Raw genomic sequence first — 22804 nt, 5'->3', positions numbered from 1 at the left:
GTTCAACTTATTGACCTAAATGGTACATTGGGACTCACCTTCTCATCATCGCCCAGTCCTCCCAGACCGCCGGCCATGCTCTGCGACTTGGTCAGCAAATGGCGCAATCGCTCCGAGGATTCCTGTTGCTGCTGCTGCTGTTGCGGCGGTGTCTGCTGCTGCTGCTGTTGCTGCTGCTGCTGCTGGGCGAGCAACATGCCACCAACGCCGTTTGGCAAACCACCGCCCAATAGTGGGTTGCTGCTGCTGCTGTTGTTGTTTGGCTGCTGCTGGTTCTGCAGCTGCTGGACATCCTTCTCGGGCTTCACATCGCCCGTCTCGAAGGAGTGGAAGTTGAAGCCACCGTAGTTGCCGCCGCCGGCACTGGCATTGGACTGCGGCGAGGGCAGGCTGGCGGCGGAGTGCGAGGAGAGCTGATACGGCGTGGCCGGCGATGCGCAAACAGCCGGACTAAATCCGTGTCCAGACGGAGGGCGCGGCGTGCTGACGGGCGTGGCCACCGAGGCTCGCGGATTGGGGCGCGAATCCGTCCAAGCTCCCACACCGCCACTGGGATCCAATTCGAAAGAGGAGGAATGTGCTGCAATGTCGAATTCGAAGGTGTCGCTTCCGTAGAAGCTGTGCTCCGCAGCCGCTGGCGAAGCGGTAAACGCGTTGACCAGCGCATTTGCGGACGAGCTGGCCGAGGAGCTGGCGCTGGAGCGCTGCTGCTGCTGTTGTTGCTGCTGCAGACCGGTGCCGTTGATAATGGCGCTGCTCATCAGCGGTCCGCCCACGCTTGTTGTCTGTGTGCTGTTGCCACCGCCGCCCTGCTGACCGCCGCCCACCAGTCCGCCCAGCAGATGGGTGGGCAACATGCCAGAGGCCGCTGGCGAAGAGGAGGATCCGGAACCGGTTCCGCCGTGCAGGCCATCCATGGAAAGGCTGCTGAGCAATGAGCTGGCAAGTGAGGGACTCGGTGCCATGGCGCACAGTTGGCCCAAACCCAATCCGCCGCTGCCCGCTCCAGTGTTGCTGCTGTTCATGTCGTTCTCCGAGTTGAGCAGCGTCTGTACGGACATTATGAAGTCGCCCTCGCCAGGCGTCTGGTTGAGGAACAGTCTCGAGTTCGCCTTCACATGCACGTATACATCCGGTGCTCCCAATCGTAAACGAAACGGCCGCGATACCACACTGGTGCCAGCCCCAGCACCCGGCGAATTGGCACTGGCCGAGTCCTGTATGTCGCGCAGATGCGACTTGAGGGTGGAGAGGTCGTGCGGATGGCAGAGATCCTGCCACAGGCGTCCCACCCACGTCTGCAGGTGCTGCTTGAACGGCTCCCGCAGTGCCGTGGGATCGAGGGTGAGTATTTTGCCGTGGATGTCCAGCTTAAAGGTCATCTGCTCGATCGGCTGCTGCTGCACGTGCTGCTGGATGTTGATCTCCAAGGGCGACTCATCCTCCGGCCGTGTGATCAGGCACAGCACCGAGCTGCTGGCATCGGCATCGTCTGAACATAAAATATAGTTTAATATAATAGGGTTTCAACATGCACTTCAATTGTGTTTATGTACTCACCCTTGACGGGTGCCGCTATAAGGACCACCTCCTCGTACTTGTCCTGATGGCCGGACTGCCGCAGTGGCTTCTCCTCGCAGTTCGACGACGTTTGGGTGGCAGTGCGCGTGTCCTTGACTAGCATGCGCACCTTGGTGGAGATGCTGCCCTTCGACTTGACCGCCGCAGCGCCACCAGCTCCGCCCAAGCCGCCCGCTCCGTTGGAATTGGAGCCCTGTGAGGCATTGCCGTTGTTCAGCTCCTCGAGATCGCCCCAAACGCCCGCCGAGGGGCCAGCAGAACTGCCACCGGGGCCAGAATTGTTGTTGGCGGAGTTGCTACTTCCGCCATTGGGATTGTTGTACATGGTGTTGATGATGGGCTCTAGCTTGGCGTGATCCCCCGAATAGAGGTACATGTAGAGCGGCTGGTGGTACAGCTCCTGCTTCTCATAGCCGATCAGGTCGCGGATGTTCTGCGTGCAGGACTCAATGATGCCGTTGGCGTTCACCTGCAGCAGGACCCAGCCGACGCCGCTGATGTAGTGCTCGAGTGCCTCGAAGTACGCCGATATCTCTGGCACCTGGCCGAGCAGGAGTGATGGCTCCGCGAGTGGTGGTTCCGTCGACGAGACCTCGCCCTGTTGCACCGGATGGATCGAGCAGTTGTCCGTGGCGCAGCGGCTGCAGCGTGTTGAGGTTGCTTGCGGTTTGCTGGTGTTGTTATTGTTGCTATTCGTGTTGTTGTTGGTCGTTGTCGTGGAGTTGTTGTTGTTCGTCGACGTTGAGGATATATCACGATTTTGGCCCTTGTCACAAATCTCACGATACTGAAAAGCATAGGATATTGAAAGGATATTCATTACATATAACACTTATGATTGCAAATATGTTGTATATATTTCTATGAAAGGAATTTGTAACACTTAGGAAATTATGTAGTAAGGATAAAAGGTTGCATTGGAAATATGCCACCCGACTGTAAATATTCATCTTAAATTCTACTTTGTGACGGACACCATAAAGACTCATCTTTCGCTCAGATCGCATCTGTGAGATACATATCCGAATATAAAAACTTCATTCACATTGCGGCCACTTTATCGGCGACACTTAAACTGCGGGCGTTTTTTATTTGGCAATGATGCGGAAGCATCGCGAGCAAAAACGCATGCATAATATGACACACAGCCAGTAATGATATTAATAATTATAGCACAAAGATCGACACACTTTGTGTGGAGTGGAGTAGTAAGCAAGGCAGATGCAGCAGCAGAAAGGAGGGGGGATCATCGCGAATATTATTATATGTGTAATATCATTGTATTGACACAATGGAAGTGCAATAAACCGCATTTTATCGAAGGCGTGTGTGTGTGTGTGTGTGTTTTAGGGTTCTATGTTTGTGTTATTTTTACGCGCGCGTTTGAAAATAAAGTCATTGACATTTGCGCGAAAACACGCGAAAAGCGCTCGTCATATTCAAATGTTATTGTTATGGTTAGGATTTCGTTTTCCTTAGGATTTCCACGACACGCCTCCCACTGCCTCAAGCTGCCTCCCACTGCCACCCACTTTCCAGTGGCTCCACATTCTCTCACTTGCTCTCTCGCTTGAAACTGTTTCGCTCTCACACACATGGGAATTCAAGGTCAGTCAACTTCAACTTCGCATGGACAAATGTCAATGGCATTTCACTTTTGTTTTGGTTTCTCGTGGCTCGTCTTATTTGCGTTTTTTGTTTAACATTTGCTGGGTCTTATCAGAGTCTAGGCTCTGAATGTGTGACTCAATTTCAATTTGGGCCAAAAAGGCGTAAATTACTCACGAAAAATCTCTGAAATACTGAAAAGCGGAGAACACAGAACGTTCGCACAGTCACAAAGTTGCCGAAATACTAAGCACACATTTTTTGAATGCAATTGTGTTAAAAAACGCACAACGACAACAACACCAACAACCACAACGATACCGAAAACGAAAACGAACAACAATGGCAACACGAAGCTTCTTCGCGCTCTTTGCCAAAAAAAATGGAGCTTTGCTCTCTGGCACTCTCTCTTTCCAGTTTTGTTTACCGGCTTGCACAAGGAGAGAGTGTGTGTGCGTCTCTGTGTTTGTGTTATCACATTGTGCACCTGTTTTGTGCGGGCGTATGTGTGAGGGGTGGGGTGTGTGAGGGGGAGTGGGGGCAGCAACAACAATTAAGAACAATGTAGAATGAAACGCAATCGCAACTATGTGAAATTGCAAATAGCCGATACGTCATCGGCGCAAAAGCATTTCAAAGCAGTTCGTTGATCTCCCAAAAATATAAAATGGAGAGCGAGCTTTTGTTGTTTGGAATTTGGATTTGGAAGTGGATGGAAGTGGAAGTGGAAGGGAAGGGAAGAAGCTCGACCAGGAAAAGTTGCTCCCGAGCACGAATTTCGGGGTGAAGGCACTCCGAAAAATATCAGTCAAATGATTAAGTAAACATCGCAATAACAACAACAATGAGAGCAACGGTAGCCGTTGCAAAAAAAGAAGAAACAACAAAAACAACAAAGCCTGGGGCGCGTGCAGTCGCGAAAATGTCCAAAACGTGTCTGGCTTTATCTCTTTGCCACACCACCCCTCCCCTCAATCGTCTTATGCTACGTTTTTGGCGCGCTGTGAGCCATAGACTCTGCCGAAATGATCAAATCAGGTAAAATGCGAGCGTTTGATAAACCGAGCAGCTGTGCAACGCAAAAGGGGTTTGTCAACACCCGTATCTCGGCGATCGAGGGATAAAAAGCTCAGATACAAATTAATTGAGACGAACGGTGGTCTTTCAGATACTTTCGGGTTCCAGTGTGTTAAGAATGTGTGTGTGTGTCATTTCCTTCAACCAAAATGACTTAATCAATCTAATTTAGCACTTTATATTATTAGATGTTAGTCTTGCTTAAAACTTTTGTGTAGCATACTCCTCAGGGCAGCATAGTTTGTATTATGTTGTTCGGTTAAGTTCCGGCGTAAACAAATTAAAACAAAAAAGAAGAATAATATGTATATATATCTTTGATTCTGCTGATCTATGGCTGGTTTTCAATAATTTTCTTATTTTTCTAAAGCTTAGGTTTTTAAAGCTAAGTTGTATTAGTTTCAAAGTTTTTTTAAGTACCCAATATATGTTTTTATTGGTCCTGTTATAAATTCTTCTCAATAGATTATACTTTGTGCGACAAGTCTATTAGAATCGATAATACCATCTAGGGTTCCTATAAACAGAAGAGTAGAAATACCACAAAACCATTCATCTAAAACTCTGAGCATTTCATAGATCCTTGAATATCATCCATAATATCATCCATTAAGTGTTATACTGCATGTAGTGCCCCGCTTCTAGTATTGCTACCTCGATTTCCCAAGCTAATGTGGCTATTTATTCTTATTTCCACCGAAAGGGGCTAAAAATAAACACCAAACACCTCGTCGAACCTAATCAGCCAATCAGCTGATAACGTGAAGGTGATGCGAGGCTCTTAGAGCAAAAATAACTTATAGAACACGCGAAGGCAAGTGGCGCCGTGGCTTAGTTGGTTAAAGCGCCTGTCTAGTAAACAGGAGATCGTGAGTTCGAATCTCGCCGGGGCCTTTCCCCTTCCAGTTGGGAGATGGAATGTATCTTTTTGCAGCACTATTTTTTTTCATGTCAACCTAATCGAGTTGTGTTTTGCCAAGTGAATATTAATGTGTCATGAGGGTCCAGCAATTGGATTAGCGCTGAAAATTGTCTGCGTTCGATCCCTTCGTTGGCTTTTCTCATTAGGGAAAAACCAACATGACACGCACGCGTTTAATTCAATTTGTTTATTATGTACGACGAACTCATGTGTGCGCTTTGTTGTACCCTTTAATTGCATTTCACTGGCCGATGAGTTGTTTGGTTTTTGCCCGCCCGGATTACAAAATAAAATTATGTATTTTGGCGTTGGCTGTGCGCCGCGTTTCATTTAAAAAGCCATTTGTTGGTTTCTGTCTTTTTTCCATTTTTCCCTCTTTTTTTTTTACATTTCTCGGTTTTTGGTTTTGTTCGGTTTTGTCGGTTTTTTGGATGTTCGACAAAGCGTGGCGCTTGGCTCGAAAATAATTTGCATAATAAAGTGCTTAGGCTACCTGAAACCAATAAAAGATGTGCGGCAACAACAATATGAATGCCTAAAACAACATAAAGTCGGTGCGGGTCGGGCCATTGAAACATAAATAAATTTATGTAAATTAAATAAAAATATTAATTAAATTGTGTTGCGTCGGGGGCCAAATTACGTCAGCCAACTCTTCATCGCCGCTTCTGCACCTCGCTTATTCCCATTCGCGAAATTCTTGTAAGCTCTTTTTCGGCTGAGCTTTTAATTGCTTTTTAATTGGAACGCGTTTTCGGATGCACAGAGAGAAAACTCCAGCAAGTTGGAAAGAGTTTGTGATAAGATATTAAAGGAAATTACACAATTCTCATATATCATGAACTGATCATAAAATTGCTATAGTTGCTTTTTCGTATAAGCTACAAATTTGTGTTAAGAAAGTGGAAAATATATCCAAATTTTTTTCTTTGTGTAAGAAAAATATCTATAAGAACGAAGACGAAGGTGAAGCTGAGGCTGAGGCTGCGGGGAAACTGCATGGAAATTACATTGGGGAATTTCACTGGGCTGTGTTTTCGCGCTGTAATTGATCATTTGGTATTCCGGACAGAGCAGTGGAATCGACTGGCCAAGTCGACCAAGTCAGTCATTCCCAGGGTGTTATAACAACTTGTATTGCTTTTTTGCAGTTGGTCGCGTTTCGGGCTTATTAGTTTCGTTTGATGAGCTTATGCATTGGGGTCTTGTCGGTAATTAACTTGCATGCGTAGGAGGGGGGAGTGTATAAACAAATGTACATATGTACATATCAATTTTCGATTGGGATTTCGATTTCGTACCGTTCGAACCACTTGGTTTAGTATAGCCGCCTTGTCCGGTTTCGTTGAGGTCATATCTCCACGCTTGTTCAGCGTCAATATCTCCGACAGCTGCTCGATGTAGCCGTTCTCCGCCTCGCGACGTCGCTTCTCATTGTTGCATTTGTTGATTTGTGATTGGGGCTGCAAAGAGCACAAAGTTGTTAGTAAATGGGTGCCACTTGAAAAATGAATACTTTGCAAGTTTGAGCCCTCAATTAAGTATAGTTTATGGCTAAATTAGCACATGTTAGCATATTATCTTTATCAAAATGTTTCATAAATATTAATAAGCTGTGTTTTTATGGACATCTCTAATTCGCACTTCGCTTTGGTTAGCAAAATCCAAATCTAACCTACTAAAAATTATTTATTATGATAAAGATTATGTTTTAATCAATGTTACTTGCTATTGCTAATGGCAAAGCATTTAATTATGTTTATATTGAGCATTCAGAGTTGAAGCTGAGTGCATTGGAAAGCCAATGTGGCGTATACGTAATATTTGCATGTTTATTTATAGGGTTATATGGCGTTCGAAACTGAATAGCTTGCATTAGAAGGTACTTCCTTGACCAAAAAAAACTTACCAGATTGGCCTTTGAATCCGGCTTGCGGCGTATCTTGCGGCCGGACGTCGCTGAGTTGGCAGAGTTGGCTGAGATCGGCGATGCCACCGCATTCATAATGGCAGCCGATCGCTGCAGGGCAGCAGCAAGACTTGCCGTTTGTGCGGCAGCGGTGGCCGCCGCCTTGTTTTGTATGGAACGCTGCGAGATGATCTGCTGCTGCAGTTGCAGCTGCTGGTAGGCCAATTGCTGCTGTTGTTGCTGCTGCTGTTGTTGCTGCTGCTGCTGGTGGTGCTGCTGCTGTTGCGCCTGCTGCTGTTGTTGCTGCTGGTGCTGATTCTGATGCTGATGTTGCTGGAGTGCAAGTGCCGCTGCTGTCGAGGCGCCTGCCACGCCCCCAGCACCAGCTCCGCCTCCGCTGGCTGCCGTCGCGCGCTGCAATGGATGCGTACCGGGCGCCAGTCCGTGATGCAGGCCGCTCAACAAGTTGCTGCCAATGCCGCCGACGGCCGACGATAGTGTAACGGCTGCTGTTGCAGCGGCCGGCGATGAGCGCGGCAGGTTGCAGACCGATATGTTGCCGCTGTTGTACTTGTTGTTGTTACTGCTGTTGTTGTTGTTGTGGTTGCTGCCACTGGCGCTAATGCTGCCGCTGCTGCTGCTGCTGCTGCTGGTCGAGGTCGATGGATTTGATGTACCTGAGGCCCAATGATCTGGTAAGTCACTTGGGCTAAGCCTGCAAAGAAGAGGTCACATTTGAAATTAGCTCAAATTGCTTAAAAGCATAAGTGGAATATTTCAAGTACATGCTATAGAGCTTGTTGCTTGCTTAAAAACTAGATTAAATATTAAAGATAAACCTATTTTAATGTTAGCTTTGTGGTTTCAGCTTAGTTATTCCTTTTACTAAATTTATAAGAAATTCAGTTTGTTTGAGTAAATTTACGAGCGAACCATTTGTACTTGTCTTTAGTCGCAGACTTTGTTTTTGCGGTTTGGCCACGTATTCTTATCAGAACGTAAAATTTCCTAGGCACCTGTGGCTTGTTTTGCTATATATTTGACTTGTATTACTTTGGATAATGTGCTGCCTCTATTACAGCTCATTGCCCAATTAATTTGCATGAGAAAAGCGTAAGAAGCACCGAAAAAAACTAGCTGGTTATTGTCTTATGCAGATTGTATTTGAATTAAGCTGCACATCAGATTATTAAATAAATGCCATTTATGTGATTATATATTCAATTTTAAACCTATTTTATTAGTATTTTTATCAAAGCAAAGTTTTGCCAACAACTTAAGCTTGTTAACGTTGAGGTTTCACTTAGCCATCTCAACTATTTGCACGAATAACATTCCATTGGTTTTCCCCGAAAAATGTTCATTTTCCTGTGGAAAGTGACGTCTTCAGTTCGCAAGGTAGCCACTTCAAAGGACGTTGAGATGTGTTACTTGTTTTCCGCACGAATTTTATCATTTGTTAGCCGGAATTCGAGCAAGTATTTCGCTGAGGGGAGGTGGGTTACTCTGGGTTACCACCGCAACTTGGCACAAATTAATGTTGTCAGCTGGTTTAGAACCCGGACTTGAACTGGTCATCATGGCCATTACTCTTGTTGTTGCTCTGGGCTCTGGTGTCGTGTTCCCTCCGCATTCGGCATTTTTATTTGGGCGCTTTCATGTCAGTTTTCATTCGTTCATATGATTAATTGTTTGCTTTACTCGCTTTAAGTGCGGAATAAATTACATTTCTGCCAATCTGTGTGACGAACTCTGTTCTCGACGAACTGTGCTGTGCGGAAATGAATCTACGAATTGGCGGTAATAAGTTTAATCAAAAAACAAGCGAACTCATCAATCCGCTTGCACTGAACTATGTTGTATCTGTATACCCCGTTTTTGTGGACCGCATTTGCCAGTGAGACTCACCCAACCAGTTGAGCGTGAAGCCTTCAGTCCAAATTGAGGACCACCCGGTGCAGTAACTGCTTCTTATTCCTGCACTTTTTTAATTACATTATATGCATAATGAAGAGAACCCCAGAGATTGGGGAGCGGAGCCAGAGCTGCGAACTGCAGCCAAATAATTACAGGCAACTGCTCATGATGGCGAGATGTAATCAGCACAGAAAACGCAGGGGAAAAATAGGGAAAAACAAGCATAATTAGGTAGTTACGGTAGCCAATGCTTACTAAGAAGAATATGTCTAAAATGTACTATTTAATCAAATTTTCTTAAAAAAAAAATAAAATTGTTTGCTGTCTCATGTTGCACTTTACCCACAAGTTTTGAAAATATAATAAAAATCGAAAGTAAAGTAGTATTTATTTAATTTAATTATTTCATTTAATTTAATTCCTTTTTTAATTCAAGGTATTATTTTATTTTTTAAGGCACTGAACTACTACTCCATTTTAACTACCTGTTTGAGGGCATACACGAATGTGGGTGAGCTGCGATGTGCCGTGCGCTGGGTGCCAAACTGAGTGACGTACCGCTTACCAAATACCCTGTTCCCTTTCTCCCTTCCCTTTCGGCCGAGCGCAATAATTGTGCGAATTCTTTGCGTTGCTGCCTCTGTTCGCTGTTCTCTGCTGGCTGTTGGCTATTTTGACAGGGCGACACTTAAATGTGGCAGCCCGCTACGATCATAATCATGCACATCGGGCACATTCCCATCCAATGCTCTATCGCCGCCGCTCGCCTGCCACACAGGGCGTATGATTGACGCGCTTAATTAAGGCGGCCAGAAAGGAGCGCAACGGAGGCGAGTGGCGTAAATTAATGAAATTACAATTAATGCAGCAAGTCAGTTGACTTATTCGCGCTGTTTGCTTTTTTCAGTTCCTTTTTTTTTTTTTGCTGTTGGGCTTATCAATTTGCACTTTGCCGCTTGGGCCTTCAATCTGCCTCTGTGTTTTGCTATTTTCGCCATTTTATCGTCATGAGCCGAGGGAAACACATCGTATTTATAGACAAACAGCCAAATATATGCAAAACCCAAAGTGTGAGAGACAATACTTTCGCCCCAAAAGAAAACAAACAATGTGCCTCGAAATGACAATGGAAGGCATTTGTTTGATCATCGGGAAACTGGAAATTGAGTGCTTGGGATAATTTCGATCTTAATGGGTCGCTGAAATGAAAAGTACATTCCCGCCAATTAATCGGCAAGAAATTGCTACATATGTATACATTGCAATATATTTATTATAGTTTACCAATTGAACTTAAGGATATATTGTACTGTGGCGTTCAATTGTTTTTTTTTTGTATAAAATAAAACAAGCGGAATTGACTCAATAAATTACGTAATGGTGAAATAAACGCCATCGCACTGTTTTATCACCGCTGTCAATGAAATTCCACCGAATTCATATAACAACCTGTCAGCAGAAACGATTCCCGAAAGTTCTGGTAATAATTGCTCCCTTCCTCCCCTTTGAAACTCTTTGATGATGAATTTGCATACCAATGGAGACATAAGCCCACTGGCAAGGTCGTTCCATTTCGCATGAATCACAACTCTCGCCAGTTGGCCAACCAAATACAGAGTCCAAATACTATATGTTAAAGAGAAAACAAATTACTCATTACATTTAATGTTGATCATTATGTCAGCCAGAGTTTTGGAACTTGGCTTCAGCTTTTTGCAGCTTTTGTTTACACCTAGGCCAGAGCTTAGACAAATTGAGTCACGACTCACGTGATGATGATTGCTATGGCGCGTATAATGTGCAATTCACAATCGCATCACTCATACGCACCGTATGCCAGCATGTCGGGGAAGCGAAGAAAGTGCAAAACGTATCTCGGGGCAAAGCTCAAAAAATTGTTTTGATTTTTGTTTGGGTTTTCGGCGGTATACGTGATGTTCGGCCTGTCGGCTCAAAGCTGGAATTTGGAATTCAAAGAGGAATATGCTAAAACAAAAAAAGCACTAAAAGCAATTGAATTTTCGGCTGAAGAGCTGGGATTTTAAATGTAAGTAAACGTATGCTTCATAACTATAACTACTTATTTCGAGCAATGTTAAGAAGTCAAACTGTGAGCTAGAACATAGATTCTGGTTTTATAATTTGATTAAATTCTTATATTTTTATATTGTATCAACTAACATTGCAAAAATATATATTTTTTCAAACAGGTGATTACTTTCTCGGAAGTCCTCTGTTGGGTTTCCCTTAATTTGTTTGTAAGCTCATTTAGCTGACTCACATTTTGATTCACTTCCGCATACTGCACAGTATCCTTGACATCAATTGCAAATTGATATCACCCTCAAAAACAAATACAATTTGTAAATACTTTTTTTTTCGGCTTATATGTGCATGTGGAATGGAGTTTCTATGGAATTTAAATGGCAGCTCACAAATGCTGATTCATTCTGACTAACCCAAATGTGCGGGTTGGCTTTGGAGGTGAGACTATCATATCTTGGGAATTCCCGAAGGTTTTCAACATGTCTGACACAGATATCTGCGCTTGTCCCGCACTTAAAATGTGTTTTTTATTGGGCTTATATACATAGTTCTTTTGCATATGTTATATGTAAGTATTTGCGATTTTACTAACATTATTTAGGACATGTTTAGCCCACAAGCAACTTTAGTTAAACTCCTCTTTCGGTTGTTTTTTGTCGCGAAAGCTTTTCTTGACTGGTCTCAGCTGTGTGAGCTGCCTCAGTGGCTATAATCAGAGACAGCGACTGTGCACTTGTTTGAGCCAAGTTAACTAAGTCTAGTAGTGGTCTGGTACACCTCGAAAGCCCCATTTGCTCAGCTGCTACTGCTGCTGCTGCTGTGTTTTTCAGAGTGTATGGGTAAGCCTGCATTTTTAGCAAACTAATTGTGTGAATGGTGTGAATAAAACATATGTTCGGTTCGGGTCTCTCCGCTCCGAGAGACACAATGCTCGTCGCTGTGAATGTGAACGTGAATGTGAGTATGAGTATGAGTCTGTTGCTGTTTGTGGGTCGCTCTCGGCTACAGTCATTGCTACAAATAATAAAGTGGGTCATGGATGAAAGAAAAAGCGTTTTATAAAGTGGGTCATGAATTTTGTTTCACTCACGTTCAAGTGTATTTCGATTGCCCGCTCGCCGCTGTTTTTGTTGTTTTTTTGTTTTTGTTGCTATTACTGCGGCTGCTTGCTGATTTTTTATATATTTTTTTCGTTGTATACACTTTGTTGATATTTGATAAATTTTATGATTCAGTTTTCGGCTGGTAGTCTATTTCGCTGAGGAGAAGCAGCTTAAGTATATTTCCAAAATACTTTTGAACTTGAAAATATTGTTGCGGAACATAAATTAGCTGCCCAATTAGGATATAAAAATGTTTGAAGAATAAGTATTCATTTTTCCATATTCTATGGAATTTCCTTTTCCAAGTTTATCGTTGAATGATTATTTTCGACCTAATGAATCAGTTTCAATCGAGCGAGGCAATTAATTGGCATTGATTTATGTGACACATACTTAAATTATTTTTATTTACTTTTTATTATGTCTTTCGCTTGTGCGTTTAGCCACTTTAATTGCCCCATCAAAGAGCCCCACGAGTCTCGTGCCATCTGCTACACTTTCACTGACTAATTGCCAATTCAGGCATTGACAGTTTTCACTTTCCATTGAATGCCGTCAAAATAGCACTGCTAAATTACTTTGTGAAAGGCGCAGACCCATTAGTGCAATACAAATAGTTTTCAAATTAAACGTTTCAAAGAAATTATGCTGGTGCATGAGTTTTCAAATCAATAAGTTCAGTTTATAAACGCTTAACAAAAATAAGGATTTAATTTAATTTATTTTATAGCTATAGTTATACTTAAACTTGCAACTGGAATATGTCAAATCAAAGTGAAAACATAATTATAAACAAATGCAGTGTTGTAATCGAAAACCAATCAAACAGTCGCTCTAATAGTTAAAATTGCTACCATTTCGAAGCCCATTTCCCCGGGGTCCGTAATCACCATTTAACTTGGCAGGCAATTTATTTGATCTGAGTGAACCAGAACGGGGGTCTATTATATCAGAACTGTAACTGAATGATTCAATAGACAGTAACTACGGCAAAAACATGGATGATAACATCTAATGAGCGACCGGGCGAACGGCTATGCAATCGGCGGCCTTCCTCCTCTCAAAGGCCCCCCACTTCTACACCCCATACTCATATACGTATACTATACACACTTCCCCAATCCCCAAACCGAACCGAGCCGACCTTATAGACCAGAAGTCTCTCTTTCCGGCACTTTTTGTAATGCCTCGCTCTGAGTCTCGCATTTCGAGTGTTTCACCTGCCGACTGAATGCACTCTTCGCAGTTGTTGGTGCTTTGTTTTTTGTTTTTTTTCTGTATTTTTGCTGTTTTTGCCGTCTATGTCGGCGAAATAATGTCAGTGGGTCAGAGTCGATTTAGCATTTTGCAGTTGTTGTAGTTGCTGTTCTCCCCACGCTGCACTTGTTTACGTTTTGTGGGTAAGGTTGGCTCATAAGCAGCTGAAACAGCTGTTTAAGCGCCAACTGCCTAACAGTGGCACCGAAGCTATCGCCGGCTATCAGTAGTATTTGGGTCTGAAGAAACTGACTGCAGGTCCCAAAGATTTCGGTGGTAGTCTTTAGTATTTCTGTGGTGGCAATGGCCAAGTGCATTGCTGCACGTGCTGACATATGGGACATATGCATGTAGATGGTGCCATTCGAGTAATCAGCGCATTTGTATGCAATCGTTTGAAACGCTGAAGTAAACAATTTTCGGTGGTAGCCCAATGATTTATGGCTGTTCTTCCTCATACGTTTATAACTATCTAAATGTGCTGGGAAATTTCCACACGTACATATGTAGTTATTTATCAAAAGGTGTTTTCATTGCAAGTGGTTAAATTCCATGACATCATAAAGTCAAATAACTGAAAATCCCCCCACGGACTGACTTACGATGTGTCAAATAATTTAATTAAAACCTTCGGCTGTCCTACAACTGCGAACGCACTTTACAATCGAATATGTGGAATATGTGCAAGTGTGCTTTTTTTTAATCTTTGAGCAATCTCTCAAGTTGATTTCCTCTACCTTGTTTGCGCTGTCTTGGCTGCGTTTCAATGAAATCTCAGCCAGACTGCAAAAATTTAATTTATGAGTAAATAAAATGTATGAAGCTAACCTTCGCAATGCCGTTGCTGGTGTTGTTTGTTCGACTTTTGTTGCTGGCTTTGCGCACTTTGCATTTTGTTTACATGTCGCAGGCGAGAGTTTCAACTACGTAGACTGAGGTGCCCCGTAAGCGTGATGTTTTCGGGATACTTTCTCAGTTTCAGTTTTTCTGTTTTTTGTCTAGAGTATTTCTTCGGTTGCGTGCTAGTTCGATTCGCGTGCATTACTCACCTGTAATCAGAATGAGAAAGATGCGATTAGCACATGCGGAGAAGGGTTGATAAAACTTGCAGATAAGCCAGATTAGGGGCTGCATTAATATAAGGTACAGGGTTTAATCCACAGCCATTACCTTGCCAGGTGCATTATGATATCAGATTCGATGCATATTATCAATGGGTTGTGTAAGGCCAAGTTTGCCAATGCAGTAATTGGAAACATATTTCACCAGAGCATAAGAAACAGATGTCAACTTCATGTCTAATGTTTATCAGAGTATCTGATAGATAGATTCTACATAATATGTGTGGCTTTGCTGAGCTGTTTATCAGAGAATCTGATAGATAGATTCTACATAATATTTGTGGCTTTGCCGAGCTTAGGCCAATCATTAAAGCTACTTTTTGCCCGTCTGGATGTCTGGCATTCCAGCACATTTCCGCTCATAGATAGGCCTAGTCATAGTCATAGTCATAGTGCTAGTTCAGGACCTAAATCTGTAGCAGGGAATAAGAGGATTTGAGCCCGTGTGTTTTTTTGTACTTTGGCTGATGGGGTGCTTGTGATTTTTCTACCGGATTACAATTGTTTACACACACGACTGAACATTGTCACAGTTTCCACGACGGCGACAGCGACGGCGACGGCTGCAATTGTTCCACAAGGCAAGTTCCCCTCTCCTCGTCCCTCTATACCACCCATTGTAGCCATGGCATATCCTTTTAAGCCCCCTCGTGTAATTGTGCGTCTTCATGTGACAAACTCTGGCAACTCTGACGTTGCCTTCGTTTGTTGTTTGCACAAAAGTATAAGTTTACAGCGGCAAAAACTGATTTGCATGCAAGTCGCTGTGACGGTGTGTGTGCGTGTGTGTGTGCTGCCACTTTGTCTAACATTTTACTCTATATGCCAGCCACGCCCCCTATATAACCACCGCCCACCGCAATTGCCCGGCGTTTTGTATGCTTTTCACTTTACGTTGCCAGTCAGCAAGCATTTTATTCCATTTTTTTCCCTTCCTTTCCAACTTTTTTCACCTATATGTATGTATGTATTTTTTCGCCTATCCTGCGCTCAGTATTTTTCCAGAGTTTTTCCAATTTTCCGCTCATGCGACTTCCTGCTGCTTCTGTTTGCCTTGCTGACCGATAATGGTAGGCGAGAATGGCGGAGGATGGGTTGGTATGCTATGGTATGCTATGGTATGGTATGTGGGTACTCCCATTATCAGTTAAGCTCCGGTTTTATCCACAGGAAAAAAAAAAACACACACTGGCACGAACAAAATCTCGTATTGGTTTCACAGTTTCTGACAGTTGTTTGACTTGATGGCTGTGTGGCAGGTGCAATAAGTCCAGTTATTGAAGAGCCTTCATATTGTGGCAGGTCTTCTATTTGCTTGGACGGAGTTCTGATGGCACTGGAATGTCGATTGGGGCCTTTGCAATTGAATTCACTCGGACAGCACAAGTTGGGGCTTGTAAACAATTACATGAAAGTCAGCCAGAGTCAAGGGCTACAAATTGAAACTTTATACGTCAATAGGAGCGACGAGTGATTTGGTCCAAGGCATTGGTAAGATAGAATAGAAATTGTCACGACATAATTATAGATTGATAATTGTGTGTTCAATAAATGTACAACTTTCAAATAAGTTAAATTAAGAGTTTAAATTGTTAAGAAAGTCTTAAAATGCTGTGTCAAATTATTTCGGTCATTTTAAAACGTGCAGCATAATTAATTCCGCTTTTTCAGCACGACGGACATGAGCAATAAAAATCACTTCATTTTTTAACTGCAACTTTCTGCCCGGCCAGAATCATCATTACCATATTCCCTTTCTGGCCGCGAATCCTTAACCCTTGTCCGCCGTTCGCCGCTCAGTCGGCTGTCACAGTTTGACAGGCACTGGCATTGACGCCGTCACTCAGATTGCATTCGCAGGTTTGCCGCTCCGCTGTTTGCGTTCACGTTTGTGTTCGTGTTTGTGTTGGTATTTGTGTTGCGTTGTTGTGCTCATGCAAATTTAATTAAATGGATTTCTTCTCCGGCTTCAAAACCCCCCTCTCCCCCCCCTCTCACTCACCCAGCTCACTCTTTAATTCATTCCATTTCTGTTTTGTTTGTAAGCCGAGCAGCGAGCAGCCAGCAAGTAATTAAGTTGGACAGAGAGCTCGAATCCTAGGGCCATGCCACAAACGCCCCTCGCCGATGTCCCCGCCGACCTTTTCACACACTATCCAACTGGATCTGTGGAAAAGTCTTAAATCCTTTGGATACTTATTTTCGGATTGCCAGTTTCGGAAAAACTGCCCACGCTCCCCACTTGCAGTCATCTACAACCCACCTGATTGAGCATTTACAGAGAAAAAGAGAAACCGTAGAGGTAAATAAAGCAGTATGATTTACAAAGTAAATAAATGTAATAATTTACATATATTATAGTATGGGAAAACATCTTAAGTAAGTACAAGTGAGCTTCAATCATCACAAGCCCAAACATTACTTAAGCTATTCTATAGAGTAGCTTATAAATATAAAAAGGAGATATAATATATTACTCATTCTTCTCATTATCTCTTTCAATATATATTTAATTTAATTTTCGGGGTTACACTGAGAGAAACGCGCACAGCAGCACACCCTGTATGGGCTGGCATGTCAGTCCGTCAATGGTAATTCGATATTGCGCCGGTTTTAAAAATTCTCTTTTTCTCTGCCCTGCGATGTGTGTGTGTGTAGCTGCCAAATTAATTACAGAGCGCTGCACCAACGCACAGAGCACTGAGAGAAATCAGGGGTAGGGCGGGGCGGGGCAGGGCAGTACCGACGGAGGGGGGAAGTGGGTGGGCGGGTGTAGGACAAACAAACAGAGCCGGCTGAGATTTTTTTATTCTACCTTTTTGGTTTCTTTTTTTTCCATTTTTTTTTTGGTTTTGTATGCAGAGAGCGTCCCCCCGTTAACCCTTTAGTCCCCGCCCGTTAACCCTTTACCGCCCGCCCGACTGAGAGGCAGCTTTAAACTGGCTGTTGGCTGTTGGCAGTTGGCTGCGGCTTTTTGTTTCCAAACTGGATTTACCTGAGGTATGTAAGTTGAGGTGAGGCGAGTTGTCTGCCTCGTTTGCTGTACTCTTTAGCTGTAGGTTTGTAGGTCTATTACGGTGCTCTCTCTTCAAGTTTTTTTTGGTTTTTGTTTTTTATTTCGCTTTTTTTTTTAGCAGCTACCTCCGCTTTTTAGCCCGACGTCCTTTGTTTGCAGTGAGCCCTTTTGTCTACCGGTTCCAAAGGCCATCGCCGCTGTCGATCAGCGATTACAATGCCGGTGGAGAAGCAAGGAACCCGCTGAGGTATCTCAATCTTAAAGATAGTTCCTGGTCACCTCACCAGCTATCGTTAACTGTGCCATGCGGATTTCAAGCCAAGCACAAGAATTTCGGCAATTATGATTAATGAATTATTTAAAACGTAAGCCGCAGAAATATCTCAGCGAATTATTTATGCAAAATTGCTGCGGTATCCAACCAGTTTTAAGGTTTAAGCACAGATTATTCTTTAGCTTCCGCTAACCAACATTTTTTTAAATCATTAGCTAATTTAGGTATCTTAAAGATATGCGTAAAATTTAATTGGAAGGCAGTACCAACTCCACTCCAATTTGGTTCAAACAGATTCTTGTGTCACACTTCGTGTTCTTATAGTTTATCGATCTATTTGCATGATTACCACAGCAGTCAGTAGAGTAAGAAAAGGGTAAAAGCCTTCTTATATTTGCAGCTAGCTGTATCTAGTTTCTTATAAAATCTAGCCATATTATACATATATGTATATAGTCTTGTAACAATTTCAATATGATTAACCACTCAGATAGCCAATTTATCGTAATTTGCTTCGACAATTGTCATTCTTTTATGTTTCGCTACCCATAAAAGTCGACTTCTGTTCCGCTTCTGCAGCTAACAAACCGGTGCGTAATTTGTTGTAATGCTTTTGGTTATTTCTCTAATGGGGAAGCACACCCACGACTCCCTCCCCCTCCCTTATCATCATCATATCCAATTACAAGCGTCTGAACAGCGACGCCATCATAATTTCGAGCTCAAGCTTCGAGCGAATCGAAAGCTGAGCTTCAGCCACAGATACATTTACATTTACAGATACCGATTCAGATTCAGATTCAGATACCCATTCCGAATCAGAATCAGAATCGGCCATTTTCTACCTTGCTTCTCTGGCTTTCTGTTCGGTTCTTTTCTGTGTTCTGTGTGCTGTGTGCTCGGTGTGTGTTCTGGTTTCGTATCGTTTTATTCTTTTGCAGAGCGCAACACGAAATTAAATGCGCAGTAAATTACGCAATTTTATGCTTCGTTAGGTTCGCTTTTTTTCCAATTCACCACGGCAACGGGCGCAGAATTGCTGGAAAATGCGAAGAAAGTAGTCAGCAGGCAGCAAGAACCGGCGACAGCAACAAGTTTCGACAGATCCCGAGCGAAGTTACTTTCCTCCTTCGGTTTTTTCGTTTTTTTTTTTCTTTGTTTTGCGCAAATTTATTATTTGCACTTGAGGGTTGAAAAGTTCTTGGTAGCTACATGTGTACATATGTATGTATATATAGTAAGCAGTATATAATGCCATAGCCCTACCCCAATGCAGTGCAACATGATGCATTCAGCCTGCGGCAGCTGCAGTGGCAAAGACTTGCATAACAAATTCTCAATTGTGCAACAGACCCTCTCTTTCATTTCTTCTTTAATGAAAAGTTGTCCGGCTGGCGCTTTGTGCTTGGCCTGCGGTGATATTGCGGAAATATGTCACCGCTCCTACACTGGCCGAAACTAAAGTGCATTCTGTGCATTTAATATAATATAATCAAAGGATTATGCAGATAAGAACCAGCCACTAAGAGAAGTTAACATATAGAGTGACGAAAGTATCTTTGAATTCAGTTCAGCTGAAGAATTCGCGTTTTGAAGTTTTAAATGACAAAAAGTAGAAATAAACGCTGCTCTTTTGTTCAAATTTCCAGAATGGTTAATTCATTTCAAATGGTTAAATATTTGTGTTGGAAACCATCATTTATAAGCGTGTGATAAAAATGGAAATTATTATATAATATATCATTTTAATATTTATATATTATATATTTACTCATTTTCGAAATTTCTTCAGTGTGCAGTTTGGGTTTTACCCTGTACCCTGTACTGCTGCTGCTGTTTTGAAGTTGAAGTTTGCATCTTCATCGCTGCATTTGCGTTAGCCGAGGTTATGTTCGCACACAGGACCACAGCTCACACTCACAGTCAAGCACACACAGTCAGGAGGCACACACACTTTCAGGCACATAAAAGGTTGTCACGCATAGTGTAATTCCATGTGACGTAAATGCAAAAATATGTTAAAACTTCACCAAGATGAATGTGAAGAGAAGAACGGGGGGGCTGTGGCTGTTGGCTGCTATGCATTGGAATGAGATTGAGATGCCGGGCAGATTGATGGGCAGTATATGTTTGCAAGGACTCTCGAAGTTGTATTCAGCCAGAAGCTCGAGCTTGAAAGGGGTTGCAGGCGAAACTTCATCATGGAAATGTCAAGGAACTGTCAAGCGCCTCACAACTCGGATGAAATTCGAATTTGAATTATTTTATATTTCATATCGGTTGGGTGTATCACCAATGGGCTGAAAGTTAAGTATGCGAGTTGAACGAAGGGTTCTACCATTTACCCAGTGAAATAAATAAGACCTGACCATATGGTCACGTAACGATATGTATGACAAATAAACTCACTCGTAATTCCGAAAGTAGACCAGCAGCTACTTAATGCCTACCGCAAAACCACAAAAACGACTGAAATGTAAACGCGTAAAAGTCTCCTGCCATAAAAATGTATGAAAAACACCGTAGATTAACATTGTGTGATTCCATAGCAGATCTCAAAAGGCAAAATCCCAAGAGCCACCCAAAATGCCACCCACCTACTGCTAACCATTATGCAAATTGGCCACGAAACGACTGCAACTACATGTTAAATGTTATCGCTGCCATCGGGCCAACATTTAGCCAAATAATAAACTGGCTAAAGAGGAAGGGAGCGGAAATAAGCGTGAGAGGCATTAAAAGCGATGGGAACTGTGACCCAAACAGCAATGCAACTGTAAATCCCATTTAGCCATAGGCTATAAGGTTGTTGGTAGGTTGTTTGGTAGGTCGGTTGGCAGAAGAGATTTCCACGGAATACAATGCGAAATCGCAAAAACGCAACTCGCATGCAAATCTGTCAACCGCTGTAATTTCCCCCTGCCACTGCAAACAGTTATCATTATGATGGAAAAACCAGAAATGAAAATTCAACGGCAGTTTTCTGAATTATACGGCAAATTGCTGCCACTAAAACCAAGTGGAAAATTAAGCTGCAAATGAACAGTGGAAATTGCATGCCACTTTAGAATAGACCAAACAGGTGTGACATCAATTTTGAATTTATCTAAATCGATTACTTTACCAATTTTATTAGGCATTCAATGCAAAAGCTTTTTTTGCATACGTATAAAATGAATTAATTGTTGAAATAATGAATGCGTTTTCAAGAGTATTCATTCAAGAGTATTCATTTCAGGCAGCAAATGATCAAATTACGAATATTTTGCAATCTCGGGTGCATAATTTTGGTGGATTGCATTCTTTGCCAGCAATTTGCGACCCCTGCTACCCGACAAACCTGCACAAACATTTCACTAATTGCGAACACGCTCCCCAAATTATTTCCCTTCTCGCTCCCCACAACGCCAAATTCGACCATTATATGTATATATATATATATGTCTCGATTATATGTATATGTATATTTGCAAAATCAGCTAGCTATATAGAGCAACCCGAGGGGATCTCGCAGGGAGGGGGATTATCGCAGAGGCCAACCAGAAGTCGAAGTCAAGCAAAGGTCTTCGCTATTTATAGAGAAAATGTTGCTCGTTAAATGGGAATAAATACAAAAGAGGAAACAAACGCGTGTTTCAGACTGCCATTTTATGTGGGCCAAACAAATGTGCGACGAACGGACTTTACAACTGGAAATATCATAAATATATATCTACATACATATATAAATACGAGTATCTGTGTGCAGTGAGGCCAACGAACCTTTGGTTCTATGACTAATGTACGCAAAGCCAAGTGAACTGCCTCATCGGCAAATATTTGCATTTGAGTCGCACGCGCCGAAAAAAACCAAAAAGAGGCGAACAAAAACCACACATAAATACAAGAAAATTGAAAACTCAAAAAATAATCAGAACAAATAATAAAAAAAAATGTATCAGTAAATATGCAATAAGGAAATGCGCCATTCTTTGAAGGCAGCAAACAAATCTTGGCCAAATGTTTAAGTGATGCCTTAAAAAGACTTAATATGGTAAATGGTATGTATGGTATATGGCAGGGATGCAAATAAATGTAGTATCTATAGAGATGACTTGGTCAACCCGTTTGGGTAATTAAAATTTTAGTATGTGGGTCGTAAAACGAATGTCTGTATGTTGTGGGTTACTAGGAAAGGTCGTAAGACAGCGAGTCGTATATCTTTTTAGCCAGAAGCCGTTGCCCCTCCCCTCCCCTCCCTCCACTCGATGAAGTGCATTCGCTGGAAATGGTCCATAAAAAAGGAAAATGGATCGGGAGGTGTGAGTGAAAATAGCCCAATAAAAGCGGCTGGGAATAAAACCGAAGTCAGCGAAAGTGGGTTTAGAATTGAAATACCTCGAATAAAAAAGTAGCCACAAGTGTTTGGTCACTGGAAAATGTGCTGAAGAGGATTGGTAAGCGAGGGCTGTTCGAGAAGTTCTTTCATATCAACTCTCTTTGCACTCTAATTGATATTTTTGTACATACATATATCTTTGCTGTTTCGCCCACAATAGACCCTTTCCAGCCAAATGCTGCCCACACAATATCTATCAGCATTTACATCGCCCATTACACGCGGAATGATGGAAAAATAAGCAAAATAATTAATCTGCTGGGTAAATATGCCACACGTATTGCGCCCACACAAAAACCAGAGAGCAGAGGAGCAGACCAAGAAAAAGTGGCATTACTTTGGGGACAAACAATTTTCTTAATGCCCCAAAAAGCAGCGAAATCAAAGCCAAAAGAAGACGAAGCGAAGCTGCGCCATAATGCCTTTGCTATGGCCGCAATTAATTTTCATTACATGGCAATAAGCTAAATTAAACACGAATCAAGCAGCACGAAAAGCGAATAAGAGACCAATTTCGCTCTCTGGGGCTAGAAAATCGTGTTGACATAAACCATTTAAAGGAGTTTTGATTTATTCTCAACGTAATTTGAAAAGG

The 22804-nt window shown here is 42.6% G+C and overlaps 1 protein-coding gene and 1 non-coding gene across 6 annotated transcripts in view; one reads left to right on the top strand and one right to left on the bottom strand.

The window, feature by feature from the left end:
* The window catches only part of LOC122626767 (homeotic protein female sterile), a 94345-nt gene that overhangs the window by 5894 nt on the left and 65647 nt on the right, over positions 1-22804 (bottom strand). For 4 of the 5 annotated variants that reach the window (XM_043807141.1, XM_043807143.1, XM_043807144.1 and 1 more), the window contains exons 3-6: positions 7098-7812; positions 6490-6651; positions 1561-2368; positions 39-1492 (exon numbers count right to left, since the gene is read on the bottom strand). In XM_043807141.1, the coding sequence (XP_043663076.1) occupies positions 39-1492; positions 1561-2368; positions 6490-6651; positions 7098-7812 (3139 nt within the window). Of the gene's footprint in view, positions 1-38; positions 1493-1560; positions 2369-6489; positions 6652-7097; positions 7813-11652; positions 11674-22804 lie in introns of those variants that run through there. The other variant, XM_043807142.1, reaches the window with a different exon arrangement.
* Positions 5087-5160, top strand: Trnat-agu. The gene has a single exon. It is a non-coding gene; the product is annotated as a tRNA-Thr (tRNA).

Source organism: Drosophila teissieri, chromosome 2L (genome assembly GCF_016746235.2).
Source record: "Drosophila teissieri strain GT53w chromosome 2L, Prin_Dtei_1.1, whole genome shotgun sequence".
Taxonomy (NCBI): Eukaryota; Metazoa; Arthropoda; class Insecta; order Diptera; family Drosophilidae; genus Drosophila; species Drosophila teissieri.
This window is presented reverse-complemented; position numbering and strand designations above follow the sequence as displayed.